Source organism: Anopheles cruzii, chromosome 3, assembly GCF_943734635.1.
Source record: "Anopheles cruzii chromosome 3, idAnoCruzAS_RS32_06, whole genome shotgun sequence".
Classification (NCBI taxonomy): domain Eukaryota; kingdom Metazoa; phylum Arthropoda; class Insecta; order Diptera; family Culicidae; genus Anopheles; species Anopheles cruzii.
Window position 1 is genome coordinate 86,795,788 of NC_069145.1, and position 18,282 is coordinate 86,814,069.

Consider the following 18,282-nt stretch of genomic DNA (forward strand, 5'->3'; position numbering starts at 1 on the left):
CCCCACTTTTAGATAGCCTCAATTGTATCCGTTGTTTTCTCCGTCGTAAGTCAGTCCCAAGAATCTATCGATCGAAGATCGTGAGGTACGCGAGAGTATTTAATCACCTTGTAATATGTAAAACGCATAGAAAGTAATGCGACGACACACAAACATAAAGCATCCTAAATAAAGGCATTGAAGATTTCAAACCCCCAGTGTTTTTTTTACTAATAGAATGTTTTTATTCTTTACAATTCCAATAAACATACTCTTCTCCCCGCGCGCTGCCTCCGGGCCCATCCGGCGCCAACCTTGTTTTTTCAGAAGATATTAACGGTTAGTTTAGTAAGTTTGTTCTCTGCTTCTTATGCGCATTTCATTTGAAAACCATTCTGAGTGCCCCCCTTCAACAGGATGATGGTGAGTGAATGTTGCTTGAGAGATAGTAGTTTGTAACAACTTTGGGAATGTCTTGCACACGACGAGGTGAAGGTGCGTGTGTTGGGCGCATCGGTTAGGCGCAGCGACTCGGTTGACACGACGACGACAATTGATCACATTTTGTGCAGGATTAAAAAGAAAATACTTGCAATAAAACTCTCCGACAGGGGCGGCGAGGCGCGATCGGCAAAACGGGCCACGGAGCCATCGAGTAACACACACCACCGGAAATAAAGCATCAATAGTCTTCTCTCTTTGCATTTGTGTTTATCAACAGTAGTGCAGTAGTAGTAGTAGTAGTAGTAGTAAATTGGATGCAAATGACGCTATCTTGACGAGTTCCTACCAGTTCTCACGACACCCTCGGAGGGAAGGTGTGTGTGGTTCCACAAAAAACGCTCACTAAAGAGAATCCAATCAGGAGTAGAGAAAACAGTTAATTTTCGCGCTATATTCCTCTGCCATCGCTCAACGTGACCACCAATCCTGCGTTCCGGCCGCAACTCGGCCGCCATAACTCCCGCTCCCGCTCCCGCTCTAGTCGAGCTCGTTTAGGTTCTGGATGTCGATGAGCGAAATGTGGTTACCGCCGAACTCGGCAAACTTGGCACGCTCCACGATATCGGTCGACCGTTTGTAAACTGAAACAGGCAGAGGGAAATCAAAGGAATCATTGCGCAACCCGTCGTCATGGTTACTGCGCCGCCGGCTCACTACTACTACTTACCACCGCTGATGATTTTCTCCAGCTCGTAAATCTTCATGTCAACGCACTCTTTGGTGATACGGGGCGAAACATCCGTGTAGTCGGTCAGTTCCGGGGTGACAACGCGCATCGTCTTCTTCAGCACGCTCGTGTCGATGTTGTAGTAACCGCGCTGCATCTTTTGGATGAGATCGCGCAGCGATTTGGGCGGCAGAACGGTTTCGCGATCGAGCGGCATAATGAAGCACCGGCCGCTCGCCATATCGATGATGCCGGACTGGTTGAACTTAAAGTCGTGCAGGAACCGGGCCGGACGCTGACCGCGGAACAGGGGCACATCGATCTTCGAGTAGTTGTCCTCATCCGACAGGCCAAGCTCGAACTCTTCACGGAAGAACGGATCAGCCGCACCGTCGTCCACCGCGTTACTGTTGTTGCTCTCCGCTCCCGACTGGTCGTCGGCGGACGAATCCTCGGACGTGGCCTTCTGGAGGGCCGCAAAGACGCCCGGATTGACGCCGTGGTACACCAGCGGATCAAAGTTGCTCGAGTCGTACGGAATCTTGCAGAACCCATGGAACCGCATGTGGTTGCGCGTCTGGGAGTACTGACGGAAGTAGAACAGCCCACCGATGGTGCCGATCGAGAAGCCGAGCAGGGCCACCATCAGCAGAATGGCGGCGGTGGCCGGAGACAGCTGACGGCCACGGCGCAACAGGATGATGCTGGATGCGGTGTTTCCGCCATCGTCCTGAAAGAAAAGAGGGGGGAAACATTAAGATGCGAAATTTCATAACGCGGCCACAACGCATAATTAATAAGGACAGAACATTTTTGGCAGAACGTAACCCCACGGACCAGTTTCAGTGTGAACTTGATCTTGACAGAGAGGCGGAGCGTTCCAAAAACGGTCGCAGCAACCACGGCGACGAGCGGCGAGGTGGTTGCCATCGTTACTACATCACCATCATAGCGCGCTGGGCAAAGCTCTGCACAGAAAGCATCGACCACGCATCCCACGACGACGACAACACACGTTGTTTGCATATTTGCGGACACCACAAAAAGCGGTGCTTGGCACACGGCAAGGTCCGCGGTCTCGCGGCAGTATCAGATCGACGGCGTGCGCGAGAGCGTGAGCGAGGAAGATGCCCCTAATTCAAAGCACGGCACCGCGCCGCTCCATGGCATCCCGCGCGACCGTATTAGGTAAGACCGGACAGTCTGTGTTGTGTGGGATGCTCCCCCCGATGGAGGGTTCAACACTTTTGCGATGACCAGCATGGATTTGGCGCCTCTTTTCTTTAACGAAGGTGGGGCCTTACGGACCATAAAACGGCGCGACATCGGCGCGCGCTCGATTAGTTAGCAACAGGAATAGTAGGCGACGGAACCCCGCGGCTCGGCCACTCGGGATTAGAACCCGCACAGGAAGAGTGAGTGCTAATGGTGACAGTATCTGGTTTTCTAGTGCCGAAATCATGCTCACAAACGCGATAAACCCAAGCGGAATCGTGACGGTGCTGTGCTTACTATTGTCCGTCTCCTTCCGGCCAACCGATGGTGGTCCATTCGAAGGATACATCTACCCGTCACCGACGGCATTCACCGGTTACGATTACACCACACCCAGCTGTCCACTGCAACCGGTGCCGCCTGCCTCCTGTACGGCTTCCGCAACGATCCTCACCGTGCCAGTGAAGGTGAACGTGACGGAAACGATCGTCACCTTTCTGAAAGTACCACCCAGCACCGTGACCACGACGGTACTCGTGCCGACTACCGAGACCCATCGTGCCATCGAAACACAAACCGACTTCCATCGGATAACGCATACCGAGAGTGTTACCCTTCCGGTGATCACCAGCACCGAACTGCTGATCAGTACGATCGCCCGGACGGTCACTAGCCCGGTGGTCCACGTAGAGTACCTCACGGAGCGTGTGCCGATTGTGGAGTACCTGACCGATACCGTCACTCGGACCTCGACCTGTACCGTGACGGAACTGGTCCCAACGACCTACGTGAGCACGTACATCTCGACAAGCTATGCGCCACCGTTGACGGACACTTCCTATCACACGGAAACCGCTTACCGAACACTGACCAGCACCTTCGTCAGTACTCGAACCCAGACGGACACGTCATCGGTGTATCGCACCGAAACGTCCTCGATAACGGCCACGAAAACCCTGCGGGAAGTGTCCACCGTCACGGCGACCTGCACGGCGCCACCGCCCCTCAACAATGAGTATCTTCCGGTGCCATCGAACGACTACCTGCCACCGGCTGTCGGTGCCGAACAGCGGCTACGGGGTAACTTTGTTCTCCCGGAAGATCTGCTGCCACCAAAGCTTTTCGGGTCACCGCAGACAGTGACGAAGACACTCGACCCCGTTACGGTGACCAAGGAACGCACGGTTACGAAAGAAGCGTCACCCGGAACACCAAACGACCTTGACGGTGGTGGCGGTGGCGGACCGACGATCCGTACCAAATCGGTGTTTGCGTTCGATCAGCGCATCACCAAGCGTGTCACCGTCACACCTACGCTGACCAGTTATGTCTACATGGACCCGGTAACCGTAACCTCGACGCGGCCGCACTCGGGCTAGAGATCGGCGGCAGATGCCACCCCTACTAATGAGCCTTAGAAGATTTACAATAATAAACCATCTCGATTGGAACTAGAACTCATGAACCGTGACACGCCAAAAACCTTGGACATCCACTTGTTGGACGCTCTAATATATGAAGACCCCGGATTACCGTGGAGACTGTGTCCCCACACGGTCACCTACGCACGGTACCCGTGTACGGGGACTTTTATCGCTTACGAGAGAGGGTCTCGCCGCGTTGTGGTGCTAATCCACAACACCTATCCATCGAGGGGGTCATTAAGGAGTTTAGTAGAATCGTCAACGGCCAGAGAATGGGTATCTTTCCGTTGTTAATTTAATGGCACGGATGATGAGCCTTTTAGTAGGCGACGTCGTTTGACGACCCCTCGATTCCCAATTATTTGACACGCAAAGTTCGCCGGGCCGGCGGTCAGCATGACACAAACGAATGGATTAATATCGATCAGGCGTTGGCCCGCCAGCCAGCCGGCCGCACGTCACGCAACCGATTCCGATTCGGAGGTTCGACGTGAAAGCCGCCCGACTGGCTCCGGCCTACCGCGACTGTTCTCGAAAGGATACTCTGTCTGGTTAGCAATACAACCACATCCAAGTAACCATCGAAGCAACCATCTTGTTTGCATCCCCTTCGATGCGTTCCGCTTCACCGGGGGGCAACAAATTAGGAAACTCATGATAAGACGAAAACATTTTATACAAATCGCTCTGACTGTGGTGTGTGGCAAGTGAATCACCAATTGCGCTATCATCAGCAGTCCCGGCCCCGGCAGTCAAGGTAGAAAGAAAAACAAACACACAGACACGGAACAGTACGGAACGCCATTTTATCACGTCCCGTGGTTCACCACCAAACGTGCGGGGCAACCAATAGATAAAAAGTGACAATATGCTGCGCGGCTGGGGTTGTTGGTGATTCAAGAGCAAGGCAGAAAAAACGGTTCCAGCCAAAGGGGGCGAAAAACTCCATTACACCAACACGCAGTACCCCGAGAGCGACCACTCTCTCTCTCTCTCTTTCGCTCTCCCGTGCTGTGTGTACGGAAGGCAATTACAGAGTTAACATAAATGTGGTGGCGAAAGATAATCTCTCCACGTTCCCCAAAGGCGGCGGCGGCGGATGATGAATGTTTACACATCGCTCGCTTATCGATCGTCGGGGTGCTTCGATTGGGAAAAGGAAAAACAATAGACAGGGAGGCATCGCGATGCGCTGCGATGCGATGTGAAGTAAAAAGGGAAATCTTAGTAGCCTCGCATGAGAGCGGCCAATGCTCGCGGAAGCCGCGATGATTATTGCGACATCCGCGATTTAAGGGGGCGGAATGGATTGCGATGGTGTAGAGAGAGAGCGAAAGAAAAAAAAACGTCGTTTACTTACAGCTGGAGCACTCGGTGAGGCGGAGGCCGTGTTGGGTGCAACCAGGGGCAGAATGGATTTCTCACCCTTTTTGGCACCCGTCGGTTTGGTAGGGATGGTCATTTTCTTTGCCACAAACCTCGTGTACCTCACTCTCTCGCTTCGCTGCGCTTTTCACTTTTTCCGCGGCGGAGGCGTAGTAGGCCTGAAAAATGCACAAAGACGTGTTGTGAAATAGCTTCACTGCAGCGAGAACTGTGTGATACGCACTGGGAAGGTCTGAAATCGGCACGGCACTATTACGGTGGAATCACCAAAATGGACGACGACGACGCAAAAGCCACCGACACAACAGAGATGATGTTTTCTATTATGCTTCCGCAAGCCTTTTTCACGGCTGCTACCGATGGAAAACTGGCCGAATTTGTGCGGCTCGTCTTCTCGGAGGCGAATGTGATCTAATCGTGGCTAATGGCCATCTCTTTCGTGGCGCAGGCGGCTTCGGCGTGCGCTAGCAAAGGATGACGAGAGCTTCGCTTCCGGCGGTAGTTCAAACGTTTTCCGCCAGTGGCGCTAGTGCGACGAAATAATCTAGTACTCCTTTTGTTCAAACTTTTTACAAATAATGTTCTTTCAATTTCCATTTATTTCTGCAGTTTTCTTGCTTGCTGAGTACTGGCCGAGAGAAAATCCTTATTTCCAACATACTGCTGACGGGAAGGAAGACACAATAAAGTAATGTAATAGGTAAAAAAAAACTTATTGAAATCCACCGAAACCGAAACCGTCACTAATAAACTCGCTATATTTAGCTACTAATTATTTAATTACACTATTTAGAACGCGAGCACCCAAGATCGGCGGTTGGCGGCGGCGGCACGGACTCAAACGTTATCGCAAACGGTCACGATTGCTTGATTGTCCTTGTTTTCGGCCACCTCCTTACTGCTGGCCAGCTTTTCCTGTTCCGCCCGGAAATCATCGCGGACGCGTTCGAGGGCACGCAGCAGGTCCATTTCGTCCATTACGTCGTTGTTCATGCAGTCGAGCCGCTCGCGAAACTTGCGGGTCAACTTTTTGCGCTGATAATCGGCCTCAATGTCCTGCTTGGTGCGCGGTATCCGGAACCGAATGCAGCAGCACAGCATTATCACCACGCCGAGCACGGAACCGCAACACAGAAACAGCAGATGCCAAACTCGAATCCCGAAACTCGTTTCGGTCTCCAGAAATGCTTCCGCTTTATGCTCGACGTCCATGTTTTATATGGGAAAAAACTTCTGCGTCTTACTGCGAACCGAGAGAGGCTCTTGCACTGCGTGCTTCAAGTTAACGACTGCGATACCATACCGGGTTTTCCCGTCCCGTCGGTTCATGTTTCCCTCGGCTATCGATGTAGGTGTAAACGGATGTACGAACATCCTTTTCCGCTTTTCCACTCCCCTCATACGAAGACGACAGGGTGTGCCGCGCCAGACTCGCCGTCGTTGTGAGGCATGAAATTAAGGAGTGTCCCACCTGCTGCTTCTTTTATTGCCTGCGTCCGTTGGCAGCATAAGTATTCGCACAGAGGAAGGACTCACCACCGTTCACCTTGTTGCTTGTTGCTCCGACCTTTCTATGCACTTAGCAGCCTACTTTGACCGAATGAAAAGAAAGCAATTTGGTCATCCTTTGTGTAAGTGCCAATGTGCATGTAGAAGGCGTTGCATGTTAATCGATGTCCGCGAACACTCCGTTTCCTTGTCAAGGGCGTCGGATCGCGTTAAGTAATGACTGCCGGGGTTCAAAATAAAACGCTGCAGAGGATTTTTGGCTTCTGTAAATTATATTTAAACCTTAAACAGTCGGATGAAGTTCTTTCTTGATGCCACTTTGAAGGGTTGAGCGTTTTCCATTCTCTAGCGCACCATCGCTAGTATCTGGCAGCCAGTTTATTGAAAATTTGTTCCATGTTTACTTCGATTGAATTCGGCATTCGGAGCACAGTTTCATTAGGTATTTGCCCTCGCGCGCGCGCCGTTACCAGTGCTCGGGATAGTTTGGAATTTTGTCACAATTTATCTCTGCGCCACTGCGTTTCCGGGATGTGTTGATGATTAGATTATGATGACGCGTAGGGCGGCGGCGGCCCCTAGGTATCTAGTTTGTAACGCAATTTGTATCATTTCTCGCTTTGCACCACGCCCAAAAACCTGATCCTATCGACCACGCGTTGCGTTGGCCGCAAGTCCACAGCGCAAGTAGCGGGCGAAAGTGGCGTGTCAATACGAAACGAAACTCCGAAAACTAATAATAATATTTGCAACCGTCGTTCTTTCTCTCTAGCTAGAAGGGAATTAGATTATAATACACTTTCTTTTTCTCTTTTGCAGTTGATGTCCATTTTGGCGCAATTTGATTTATCGTCCCACGCCGGGCAACCGAGGGTACTAAACTAATCTCGTGCGACCCACGGAAGGTCAAAGATTAGTGTCGTGATAATAAATGCACATCAGCTTTCACTCTTAGTTCTCGTGGGGCATTCAAATTGCTACCTCCTTCAAATATGCCGATAGTGTGTGTTGGAAGATTGTTTTTCGGTCTCATGGCGATTCCGCCGCGATCTCGCAGCCGTTCAGAGGGCATAGACTGTGGACTGAAAAGAAACGTTTGCAAGTAACCACACACCACTACCGTAACACAGCGGCGGCCGCAGATCGGCGACCCCCAGGTTCACTGCTCGCGTTTTAGTTCATCACTGTCGCATTAGGGGGGACAGTCATGTTATTAGTCATGTTTGTCCACTCTCTTTTCTCTTCTCGCTTCTAAAGGCTACAAGTAATAGTCGGATAGTAGAAGTAGTGTACTTGGTAAACAACATTCGGTGTGATTTGGTAATAGAGAATAAGGAAAATAGTGCACGCTTCGCTTCCCCGAACGCTCCAGGCGACGCTCTGTGTGGCGCGGCACTACAACCCCCCACCGTCGGTATTGCCTTGCGATTCTTGACCGTTTCGCAGCTCGGTTCTTAACTAGCTCTCTGTCTCTCTAACACCGTCTCCCAAATTCTTAGTGCTTAGCGCGGTTTAGCTACAAACAATCTCTACATCTTTCGGCCCACCTGGAACGGCATGTAACGAGCTGAGCCCTCGAGAGAGCGGCACAGCTTTCAAATTGATCGATTAGTGGGAATTTTGCGGTTCCAACGGCGGTCTCTCTCGTGGTCGCAGCACTTCATTACCTGGTTTGTGCGATTAATTTGGAACCTTGCTACAAAGTAGATATTTTTCTAAGAACAGTTTGTCTAGCAGAACCTAAAGTAACGTGTTATCTCCATCTTCTTCTGGTGACTTCCACCAACCGTGAGTCACAAGCGTGTTGAGTTCTGTCTCTCTTCTTGTGTTCGCGCCTTTAAAATATGCCTTGCCGCTGATCCTTGGTGCTCCTTTCCGGTGGCGCCTTTTGCATGCATTGTCCATTTTACTCTTCAGTTTTTATAAAATTACTTTCACGTTCATCGATCGTTCGTGGTGAGTGCCGAGTTTTGCTAATTTCCCAGACAAGAGACGTGAATGGTGAAGATGTTCTCACTGTTTTGTCCGCGTTCGCGTTTTATCGTAGATTTCTCTAGTAGGTATTATTTTTCCTAGACAAAATGCAGCCAACGTGTGTTCGCGCCTAGGGACCGTCGTTATGCGCGTCGCAAGACTCTTCCGACCCTGTTTCTTCGGGGACGATAAACGGCCGAATCGCCGCCATAAGTATTGCGATCAGTCGAGACGAAATGTTTTGCCGCGCTCTTCTTCTGGCTCTGTGTGTTACTTCTTCCGTTTTATTACTATTTCGTTAGTATATGCAGCAAAATAATGTATCCGCCGAGTCGAGCGGAGCAGAGAATTTACCAAGATTTTATCATTTTTATCGCACTCATTCTGTTTTGCCACGCCGCCTTAATTTTGTTCACACTTTCTTTGTTTTGTTACTTTTTTATACTTACACATTTAACAACTAGACGTCCGACGAGTTCTAGAATCATTCCTTCCGGATGAATGTTCGACCACTGGAAAAAGGGGCACGCAATGGGTTACAAACCTTTGAGGCCTTTTGATTTATGCTTTCATTTATGCTTACGTTATTGTTTTCTTTTCCGTAATTTTTGGCTCAGGTCGAGCGCGATTGAGCACCTTTAAGAATTCCGAAGTCTTTGCTCGCATCCGCGAATGAATGTAAGCTTTCGAACACTGTGAAGAGATGGGAAACGGTGTTAAATCGGCCTCAGGAGCATGCAAGAGCAGCGCCGCGTGCGCCCATTACCTTAATATGATAATGCAAATAATCACGAAACATATGGATTAAATTGATCGTGTTGTCGCGCGTTTCCGTCGCAGTGTGCCTCGGGAACAGAACTGGAAACATAAGAGAAAAGGCACACGTGAAACAGGCCACCAAAAACGAACGAAGACCACCGACTTACCAAACGTAACGTAGCCGATGTTTTCACCAACCCTGGCGCCGGTATTGGCCAGCTCTAGTGGTGGCTCCCGATGGGAGAATAATACTTGCGGTGCCGTGTGCGATGCTCTTCGGCCTTCGCGTAGCTCTTGCATGAACACTTTACCTAACACCACGTCGTCCTCGTCACGAAATATCGTGCTGAACACGACCGTTACGCGATCCGGTTTGGCTTCAACGTACCTATGGTGTGGAAAAAGCCAAAAAACGATTCGATCAACGATCATTTTTGATCGTTCTGCATTTCTCCTCGAACACGCTCTTACATCGTTTCATCATTCCGATAGTTGATTACCGCTCGCTTCTGGCCTTCGCCCTCGCCTTCACCCTGCGTCTGGTAGTCGAAGTACTTCTCGAACACGGACGCGAAACAGTTGCGCTTCAGCAGCCCGATCCTTCGGACCGTTTCTTCCCAGTTTTCCGGAATGTTTTCCAGATCGACCAGCACCGAAACATTGTAGCCGTCCTCGGGAGCGACCAGTAGCTCGCCATACTCTCGCTTCAGTAGTTCGTCCGCACCGTGCTCCTGCAGCTGCTTGTAGAACTTTAGCGATATACTTGTCTGTAAGGCGGCGACAGAGAGAGAAAGCGTGAAAAACAGGACACAATCAGAAAATGGCCCACAGGAAGTTTAGATTAAGAGAACGAACGGAAACATCAACTAGAACGGCACGCTTAAGCGCGATAAGCAATGTGCGGAAAGGAGGGAAGAAGGAAAAGTCTAAATGTGGAGAAGTCCATCGTCGTCGTATGGCATCGTGTGGATTGGCGGCGGTGGCCTCGCAGTTCGCCTTTCCTCGGTCGATAACCTCGCTCCCTCGGGTGGTTGATGTTGTTATTGTTCTTGTTGCAGTTGTGTCAGACATCAATTGGATAATGGCTTCGAGGCTTGCATTGCCTGCTTCGATCAACGTGTTTACCGTGTTCCCGTTGTTGTTTGGCCGGAACCCAAATGTTGCCCCGTGTGCTCTACTTACTCGAACTTTTGTTTTGTCTCCATTGATGTTGGAAATATGAAATAACACGCCATCGAAGTCTGCCACTGTCACGTCGATTGATTCCGCTTTGTTTCTGTGGAGCCGGAAAAAGAAAGATAGAGGACAACTTTTATCAATCGACTGCTGCTAAACGTGCGCCTGCTACGATGTGCCAAGTAGGTTCGATCAGCCTCAACGTGACTAATGCTTGGTAACTTGGCATGGCGTATGAATCATGGCATGCTTCGAAAGCACCGGCGCAATGGCCCAGAGACTGACTTCAACAGAAATCTGGTGTGAAAACATAGCCAGCGCAGCGCATACACTGTGGCGCACCGGCTCAGCCGTTTCATGGACGATTAACGTCACCGTAGTAGCCATGCTACCTTAGCAAGCGCAAATCGCCGGTCCCCACCCCGGCAACGCCCGGTGGTCTTGAGCAAGAGGTGGAAATATGTAGCGCATTAACCCCCGGTTTTTGTTTTCGTATCTTTGGAGGATTGTTTTTTTTCGGGCGATGTGAACGAACGAAGCCAAAACATGGCTGCAAAGTTCAGCAGAAAATTAAAGCGGCTTGCTGCGGCGGCGTGTGGAAACTTGTGTGCGAAACGGATTTGGAGATAATTAAATGAAAATGTTGACCAACCGGAAGGTACGGTAAGGTTTCAAATAATTCGACGCAATAATTTTACGTTAAAAAGCTACACAGCCAGCCATGTTCAAGATAGCAAACGCTAGAGCGCTCAGCTCAGGTGGTCGCACCACTTCATCGATAAAGCAAATTGCTGTGCGATGTTGCTTCACCATCAAGATAACACAACACTCACTGCAAACCAAGTAGGCTAACCGTAGGGGCTACGGTCGGAGCAAGCACTAAATGGAACGGTGTCTGGCAGAAAAAAATGTCGCCCAAGATATGGGGAGCTATTGATGGATCTAGTCTTCATATGTTTGAAGACTGCATCGACTAGTTATTACGAAAGAAGCATAAAATAAAAAAGGGATTTGGTACAGTAAAATAAATTGCTTCATAACACCAAAACGATACAAGCGTTAACCGAAAGTGGTCCCCGTTTTGTGGCACTGATATGTGCCAACAAATCGACGGGTGCGAGGCAAAGATAACGGAACGGTTTAACATTTCCAACGGAAAGGGGACCCCATCGTTCAACACCGTTGGCAAATATTCCTTTCATCGTGCCCACAGTTTTTTTTTTGAGTACGATAAGCGTGAGCGAAAATAAGTACAGACCGATAAGCGCGATAATGGAGACGTTTTGCGCCGTTTTGTGGTGGTCCTCGTAGGGTTGTGATTAAAAAAAAAGCCAGCATGCAAGCGAACCACACGCAACCGGACTGGAAATGCACCGCAAACCGTCCGCGCGAATCGAAACGTGATTTGGCTGCTTTTTCGCATTTGACAGCTCGGCCTGCCCGGATATGTGGATCACGCTCGCCGCGGTGTGTGTCATCGTAAGGTGTAGGTTTCCTTTTTTAGAGCAACACTGCCCCCCTGCGAGCTACCCAGCAGGCCCGGAATTGGTGTGCAATGACCGAAGGCTGGAAACGCATTCGATTGCTTCGAATCGGAATCGAGTGCAAAATTGGCCAAAATTTATTTGACTTTTGGCACATCAATTTCGGCTCGAAAGAGATGCTTCGTCGAGCGGACACGAAGTGGAAGAGTAGCGGGCGCCACGCTATGAAACGGGGACTACTCGCGTCTCGCGATGACGTGATTCGTCGAGGCCGGTCAACCGATTACTCACCCAGCGATTGCATTTTTGAACTTGACTGTTAGCGTTTCCTCCACAATCCTATTATTGATCTCTAGCAGAATCATTTTTGCTCATCCAAGTAGCCAAGCAGCTCCTTCGGACCGGGTGTAGCTGTCTGTGTTGGTGACGAGCAGCAGAGTAGGCTAGAGCCAGAGCTGTTACTTTTCTTCTGTTTCCGATCGCTGGCTAGCTGCTGCAGTATCGGCTTGGTCCGGCCACTTTTTTGCTGCGCTTTACACTGCCGCTGTTTTGCCACTCCTTTTGCGTGATCTCACGCAGCATCGAACATTGATTCTAGTGGGACTCGCACACACACACACACACACTCGCCCCCACCGATTCAGTTTCTTCGGCTTTTCGTGCAGTGCACCGCTATGCAACTTATGCGAAGCACAAATCGCCGCTTGGGCGTTCGCGAGAAACAACTATTTTATTGGATTTAACCGCTTCCCCCGACGACGATCGCCGAACGATGAACCCGTGTGTTTCGCCTGCCTGCGGCTTGTCACCCTGGAGCATCCACTCGGTTGGTTCTACAAACAGCTACACACACACACACCCGCACGCACAGCCGGACGCACAATAGATAAAAACGCGTTTCTCACTTCCGTCCGCTCCGCACCCGAGGGAGTTCGCTTCGTTCGGATCTCGTGGTGTCACCTACGCGTGTGCCGCCTGGACAGCAGGGGCTGGTTTGGGTGTAATCGAAGCACAAGCGGCGGTGCTCACGATCTAGGCACTGCATTCGTGCCGGATTCTCTGCTGCTGCCTACACACACGAGGGTACCGAACTTTGCGGCGGAACACAATCTCTGCGGCACCCTGGGAATGACACAGTTTCTATCCGCTTCCTCTCTCGCGCTACTATTGCTTTCGCTAACTCTACACCGATGCTGCTTCGCCCGAAACTGTTCACTCCTTTTTTCACTGCTTTCGGAGGTGTAATCTGCGGCCGTCGTGTCATCTGCCTGACAGCACCGATCCCCGACGTCGTGTCAATTTACAACCACGGGTTCACTTCTTCGATCTGTCATTATGGTATCCCCCGAGTGAACGGAAAAACCCAACGGTTTCGGTATAAATGAACTCTCTTTAATTGGGTGAACTATCTGGAATGAACTCTCTTTAATTGGGTGAACTATGTTTTTTGTTGGTACTGAAGATTGTACTACGTTTTACTGATACATTTAACTGCAACCCGGGAACGGATCAACGCGATTTTTTCGCAACACAAACTGGATCTTCCGGTTCATGTCCTCGTTGTAGATCGATTTGCAGCGTTCGAAGTTGATGCGCCGGCGAGTCTGTGGAGGTATTATACTATAGTTAGAGCAGCAGCTCCTCTGGTCCCCAAATTACCTGGAATGGCTTCTCGTAGTATCGGGTGCGCCGAAACTGGTCAAAGATTTCTTCCTTTCCCAAAATGCGATTCAAAACTCGGCAAGCTTCTTCGACGTTGTTGTTTTGCACAAGCACCGTGCGTGCGATGAACTTTGCGTGACGCATAGTGCTGGCTGCGGGACGCTCTAGCTGATGGGATCAAATCGGTTCCGCTGGAATGTTGCGTAAAGCGCGGAGAACAAATTATTGGCCATACTAAATGTGCACTGCACGGTTTAACAACGGAGAAGAAGGCAGACTCTCTGTCGATGATGTTTCGGGAACTCTTCACTGTATACTTACATCGATTTTTAATGAATTAAGGAAGGAACCACCAACTTTCTTCTGCACGTTCTTTCGCGGTCGACTGTGTTGTCGTTGCCAACTGACAGCTGTTTGTTGACATCACATTGCGTGTAGGATACAAACACAGAAATTATAACGAAGGCCCTCCATAAAAGCATTATGTCCAGCGTGGAATTAATTCATCAGTACAAGACAACATGTAATAAGCTGAAGAAAATTCAGCGCGTTTTGCTAAAGTAAGTATCGGGTGACCCTGCCACCCCGTGTTTCTGATCCGTGGTTCCCTTTTTTGCAGGCGCTTTGGACCGAGCGTGGTGGAAGTGAAGGAAGAATTCGGCGCACTGGCAAACAGTTTCAACGAAGCTTTTCAACCGGACTATGCCGCTCTCTGCTACATCGGTCAGAGCAAATGCGAGAAGCTGATCGGTAACGATGCGGGCGAAGTCGAGGCGCTGCTACGGGCAGCCCGATCGTTCCGCGGTGCACACGATAAGCAGCAACGGGTACGGGCGGAAAACATTTCTTCCGAGCACCACGAAGGCGCGTTTCGTTGCTATACGCAAGCGCTCGGCCGCCTGCCGGATAAATCGGTTCTCGGTGCCGCGATCATACGCGAACTGAAGGAGATCAGCCCAAGCGTTGAGCTTACGAGCGACTTTAGCTCACCGTGCCACCGTATCTGGGACCTCGAAAAGTCGGCCGAGGAAAGCCTTGCGGCACGGGATTACGTCGGAGCGTTCGAGAGGCTATCGGAGATCTACGACGACGTGACCGAGCGGAAATGTGAAGCCCTGTACAGCGAGGTGATGAATCGGGTTGAAGTTTCGAGACTGCTGTTGCTCTGTTTGCTGCAACTGCCGCCGTCGGTACGGTACGATCACAAATTCATTGAACGCTATTCAACGATCACTGATGGAAGCTACCGCACTACGGACGACTCAAGCGGACGGGGTTGCGGGCAGCTTGGCGAAGACCTTGTGCTGCTCCTCCAGTCCCTGGTGGTCTCGTGTCAGGCGAAGGATATCGAGTCGTTGATTTCGGTTCGAGATGAACTTTGCCAGCGACCGGAATTGACCGTGTCACAGCAGACCCTTCTAAAGGAAGTGCTCACAAAGTACTGCAAATGATATTAAGTGTGCCAAAGGGAACGCCGATATGAATGCAAAACATATTGTAAATACGACCAATCCGAATGTTGGTATGCTGCTTTTGTACGTTTTGCTATTTGCATGGTGGCTTTTTCATAGTTTCTTAGTCATAAATGCCTCATACTCTAAGCTGAACGGGATAGAATAAAACAGACAAACCCGTTTTCGTTTTAATTCCTCGAATGATTCTACCTTTCTGGGGTAGTTCCAATGAGAAACATTATAAAACGGACGATACCTGCAGCGTATCTTCATAAATATGGCCAACGGGAAAGGACCTCCTCACTGCACGGGAATGTAATAAATCTTGGAAACCGTTTAGTTCCCTTACCTATACCGCAGAGGTAAGCAAAACTCGCAATACGGCACGGCACCCTGGGTCCGCAGGGTCTAAGCAACACAAAAGAGGGACGAACTTGTCCTACACATTCCCGTTTCCCGCTTTCATTCGTATTGGAAAGCAATGCTGAAAAAGGTGTTTTGAAGCTAGGGACCCTAGTCGCCCCTTTTGCGAAGGATCGTAATAAAGAGATACCCTTCGCTACCCCGGGTGTGCACAATTCCGTACCTTTACTCCTATTATTCTTACCCTGCTTTAAGGGTCGTTTCGCGCCCAATTCTGACAAGAATTTTAAATCCGAGCCGTGCGAGTGAGCAGGAGGGCGAACTCCTTTCGAATTCCGATCGCGCGGGTCGGAAAGGTGCCGCGCGATGGCCCGGGTAAACTTTCGAATAGGGTTATATTCGGGGAACCAGGACGAAGGACCAGTCAGTTTGTGCCAGACATCGAAGGGCCACACGATATTTCGGGTGTATTACTGATCAACTCGGTGTGCAGTTTTTTGTCGGTGCGATGGCCAGTGATTCGCAGACGGTTGCGATTGATTCCGTTCAATGCATTTCAACTGTTTCCGCTAGCGGGGCTGCAGAAGCGGGACCATCACTAGGATCGTACACGAGTGTGATGCTGCTTCCGGCGCACGTAGATCAAACGACGGCGCAAAGCAGCTACGAAACGGGTACCGTGCCCGTCGGAAGCTACAACGTTCTGAATTCGTCCCGTTCCACCGTTACCAGTACGATGTCTGGAGTCGTTGCGGGTCCTATTAAAACAATATTTCAAAAGCATGCGGAACTAAATCATTCGCAAAACGTTCTGAAATACGTTCCTCACCCTGACGGACAGTTGGCCCAGGCGACACGCACCCCGCACCACCAGTGGGTGCTGATCGAATGGACAATGCCGGCCGGCGAGCCAAATGCGTACTCGGTGATTCCAGTTTCCGAAATCGTGCAAATGGCGGGTGCCCCGGATGAACTTACCACCGGAAAGTCGGTCCTCGTTAAACGCGGGAGACATATGCTGCCGGCAACGATCGTTATGATTTCCGGTAAGTACCTCAAGTGGACAAGGCAGTCTTTGCAGCTATAACTGGTATGATTTTGGTCCCGTAGATGAAAAGCAATTTCTGGACACGGAGCTAAACCAGCTGAGAAAAATGTGTACGGCAGACAACGCGACGCATCTGCCACATCCCGAATCGTACCCTGCCCTTGCCCAGCAACGTAGATATCTGCCCGCTGGCCAACAGTGTCAAGACGCGGTAAGTGAAGCTATTTTCGGGTACCACGAACACGAACTAATGGCGTTCGATGATTTCTTTAGTCACCCGTCGCAACGATGCCGGCGGTCACGATGGAGTACGACTACACTGAATACGACGGAGCAGTAGTACCACCGACAGCGGTGCGCACGATAGTGCCGCGCATCGAACGCAGCGGAGCTCGCCGGACAGAGACACGTCCGATGACTTTCGACCAGCAAACGCAAACCATCGCTGCTGGATCAACGATTGATGTTGCCGTTGAAGCGCACCTCAAACGGATTTCCTCCTACCTCGAGAGCATCATGGCGGAGCAGAAAAGCTACCGCATGGAGAGCGAGTACCACCGGAAGTTACTGCACGATCTACACGAGAAGGCAACCGAGCATGATGCAAAGCTGGAAGCGATTGGGAGAGGCATCAGGGCCACTGATCGATTGGAAGCAGAAACGCACAAATCGCTGTCGTCGGACGTGAATTGCACCGCAACGGAAGAGACCTATAGCTATCGGTCTACGTCGACGGAATCGGAGTGTAGCAAGCACGTAGTAACATCGACAAACGGTGGGCATCCTCTGCAGACCGCAAGGGTTGGCCACGTTGAAGGGAACCGCACGACGAACGAAACCAGCGGGATCCTATACGAGTGGACCCGTCCAGCGCGCGGTAACTCACCGGAATCGGAAGCTAACGTCGAACACGAACAAGGCAGCAAGGCTCCACAAACACGAAGCGAAAGTGTACGGACGATGATAGACACCGATTGGAGCGACACATCCGGTTGCGGCGTGGCGGGAAACGACGATCGCGAAGGTGCGGCGAGTGAAGACGGTGATCGGGTGGTCGTTCCCGTTGAGTATGTGTCGATCGGTCGAAACAACACGATGGTCAAGCGGAGTGTGATGGATAACATCAAATGGTCCAACTATAAGTCGGCTACGCGGAGTCTGCTGATGGCGCTGTTTTCGCGACACGATCTTGCCACGCGCTCCCTAAGTGGCCGTCCGTCTCCGGCATTTGTCGGCGATGGCCGGAAGCCCGTCAAGCACAAGCTCGACCCGGAAGTGATAGCGGATGTGGTAGAAATCGTATCGAGCTCGTGCAACGTGGCCACGAACATGGTGCGGACCGCCATCACAACCAAGTGTGCCGACGAGAACAAGATGCTACGCCAGCGGCAAGCGGCCGCTGCCAAAGCTACCACCAACACTGGTTCTTCAAGCCCTTTCGAGATCAACGACCGTCAAAAGGTGACCGCCAAAAGACGAAAGATGACCGCCGAAACCCGCAGATCTCCTGGTGCCGAAGGAGGCAAGGTTGAAGAAAATAAGGAAAATGTTGGTTGACCCGCAAGCGCACTCCGAAGTTACCAACCGAGTTCGGTAAAGCAATAAAGCAGGATATGTACATTTTTAATGTGTTTGTATTGTTTTCAATCATTTCTATAACGTAAATCTTGCGACAGGG

At 50.7% G+C, this 18,282-nt stretch overlaps 4 protein-coding genes across 4 annotated transcripts; 1 reads left to right on the plus strand and 3 right to left on the minus strand.

The window, feature by feature from the left end:
• Positions 1-107: 107 nt before the first annotated feature.
• LOC128275680 (uncharacterized) lies at positions 108-5,530 on the minus strand. Its single transcript, XM_053014265.1, has 4 exons — positions 5,399-5,530; positions 5,150-5,333; positions 1,151-1,880; positions 108-1,064 (listed from the first exon to the last, which is right to left on the minus strand). Exons 2-4 carry the CDS (start codon positions 5,249-5,251, stop codon positions 961-963), a joined length of 936 nt encoding a protein of 311 aa, XP_052870225.1. The 5' UTR covers positions 5,252-5,333; positions 5,399-5,530; the 3' UTR covers positions 108-960.
• A 1,678-nt stretch (positions 5,531-7,208) lies between these two features.
• Positions 7,209-13,132, minus strand: LOC128275733 (probable actin-related protein 2/3 complex subunit 2). Its single transcript, XM_053014343.1, has 7 exons — positions 12,369-13,132; positions 10,600-10,693; positions 9,889-10,184; positions 9,585-9,805; positions 9,425-9,516; positions 9,242-9,351; positions 7,209-9,170 (listed from the first exon to the last, which is right to left on the minus strand). Exons 1-7 carry the CDS (start codon positions 12,440-12,442, stop codon positions 9,143-9,145), a joined length of 915 nt encoding a protein of 304 aa, XP_052870303.1. The 5' UTR covers positions 12,443-13,132; the 3' UTR covers positions 7,209-9,142.
• Positions 13,133-13,538: 406 nt separating this feature from the next.
• LOC128273804 (28S ribosomal protein S21, mitochondrial) lies at positions 13,539-13,935 on the minus strand. The gene is made up of 2 exons (XM_053011845.1): positions 13,737-13,935; positions 13,539-13,681 (listed from the first exon to the last, which is right to left on the minus strand). The coding sequence occupies exons 1-2, from the start codon at positions 13,881-13,883 to the stop codon at positions 13,565-13,567; spliced, it is 264 nt and encodes an 87-aa protein (XP_052867805.1). The 5' UTR covers positions 13,884-13,935; the 3' UTR covers positions 13,539-13,564.
• Positions 13,936-14,181: 246 nt separating this feature from the next.
• On the plus strand, positions 14,182-15,361 carry LOC128273418 (40-kDa huntingtin-associated protein). The gene is made up of 2 exons (XM_053011374.1): positions 14,182-14,299; positions 14,359-15,361. The coding sequence occupies exons 1-2, from the start codon at positions 14,223-14,225 to the stop codon at positions 15,188-15,190; spliced, it is 909 nt and encodes a 302-aa protein (XP_052867334.1). The 5' UTR covers positions 14,182-14,222; the 3' UTR covers positions 15,191-15,361.
• Positions 15,362-18,282: the final 2,921 nt, after the last annotated feature.

Excerpts from the sequence above, each read along its gene's own strand:
- LOC128275680 (XM_053014265.1), bottom strand. The coding sequence starts at position 5,251 with ATGACCATCCCTACCAAACCGACGGGTGCCAAAAAGGGTGAGAAATCC. Across the intron at positions 1,881-5,149 it reads CCTCACCGAGTGCTCCAGCT|GACGATGGCGGAAACACCGC; the intron begins GTAAGTAAACGA and ends CTTTTCTTTCAG. Across the intron at positions 1,065-1,150 it reads GGAGAAAATCATCAGCGGTG|TTTACAAACGGTCGACCGAT; the intron begins GTAAGTAGTAGT and ends TGCCTGTTTCAG.
- LOC128275733 (XM_053014343.1), bottom strand. The coding sequence starts at position 12,442 with ATGATTCTGCTAGAGATCAATAATAGGATTGTGGAGGAAACGCTAACA. Across the intron at positions 10,694-12,368 it reads TTCAAAAATGCAATCGCTGG|AAACAAAGCGGAATCAATCG; the intron begins GTGAGTAATCGG and ends CCGGCTCCACAG. Across the intron at positions 10,185-10,599 it reads GAGACAAAACAAAAGTTCGA|ACAAGTATATCGCTAAAGTT; the intron begins GTAAGTAGAGCA and ends GCCGCCTTACAG.
- LOC128273418 (XM_053011374.1), top strand. The coding sequence starts at position 14,223 with ATGTCCAGCGTGGAATTAATTCATCAGTACAAGACAACATGTAATAAG. Across the intron at positions 14,300-14,358 it reads ATTCAGCGCGTTTTGCTAAA|GCGCTTTGGACCGAGCGTGG; the intron begins GTAAGTATCGGG and ends CCTTTTTTGCAG.
- LOC128273804 (XM_053011845.1), bottom strand. The coding sequence starts at position 13,883 with ATGCGTCACGCAAAGTTCATCGCACGCACGGTGCTTGTGCAAAACAAC. Across the intron at positions 13,682-13,736 it reads ACTACGAGAAGCCATTCCAG|ACTCGCCGGCGCATCAACTT; the intron begins GTAATTTGGGGA and ends ATACCTCCACAG.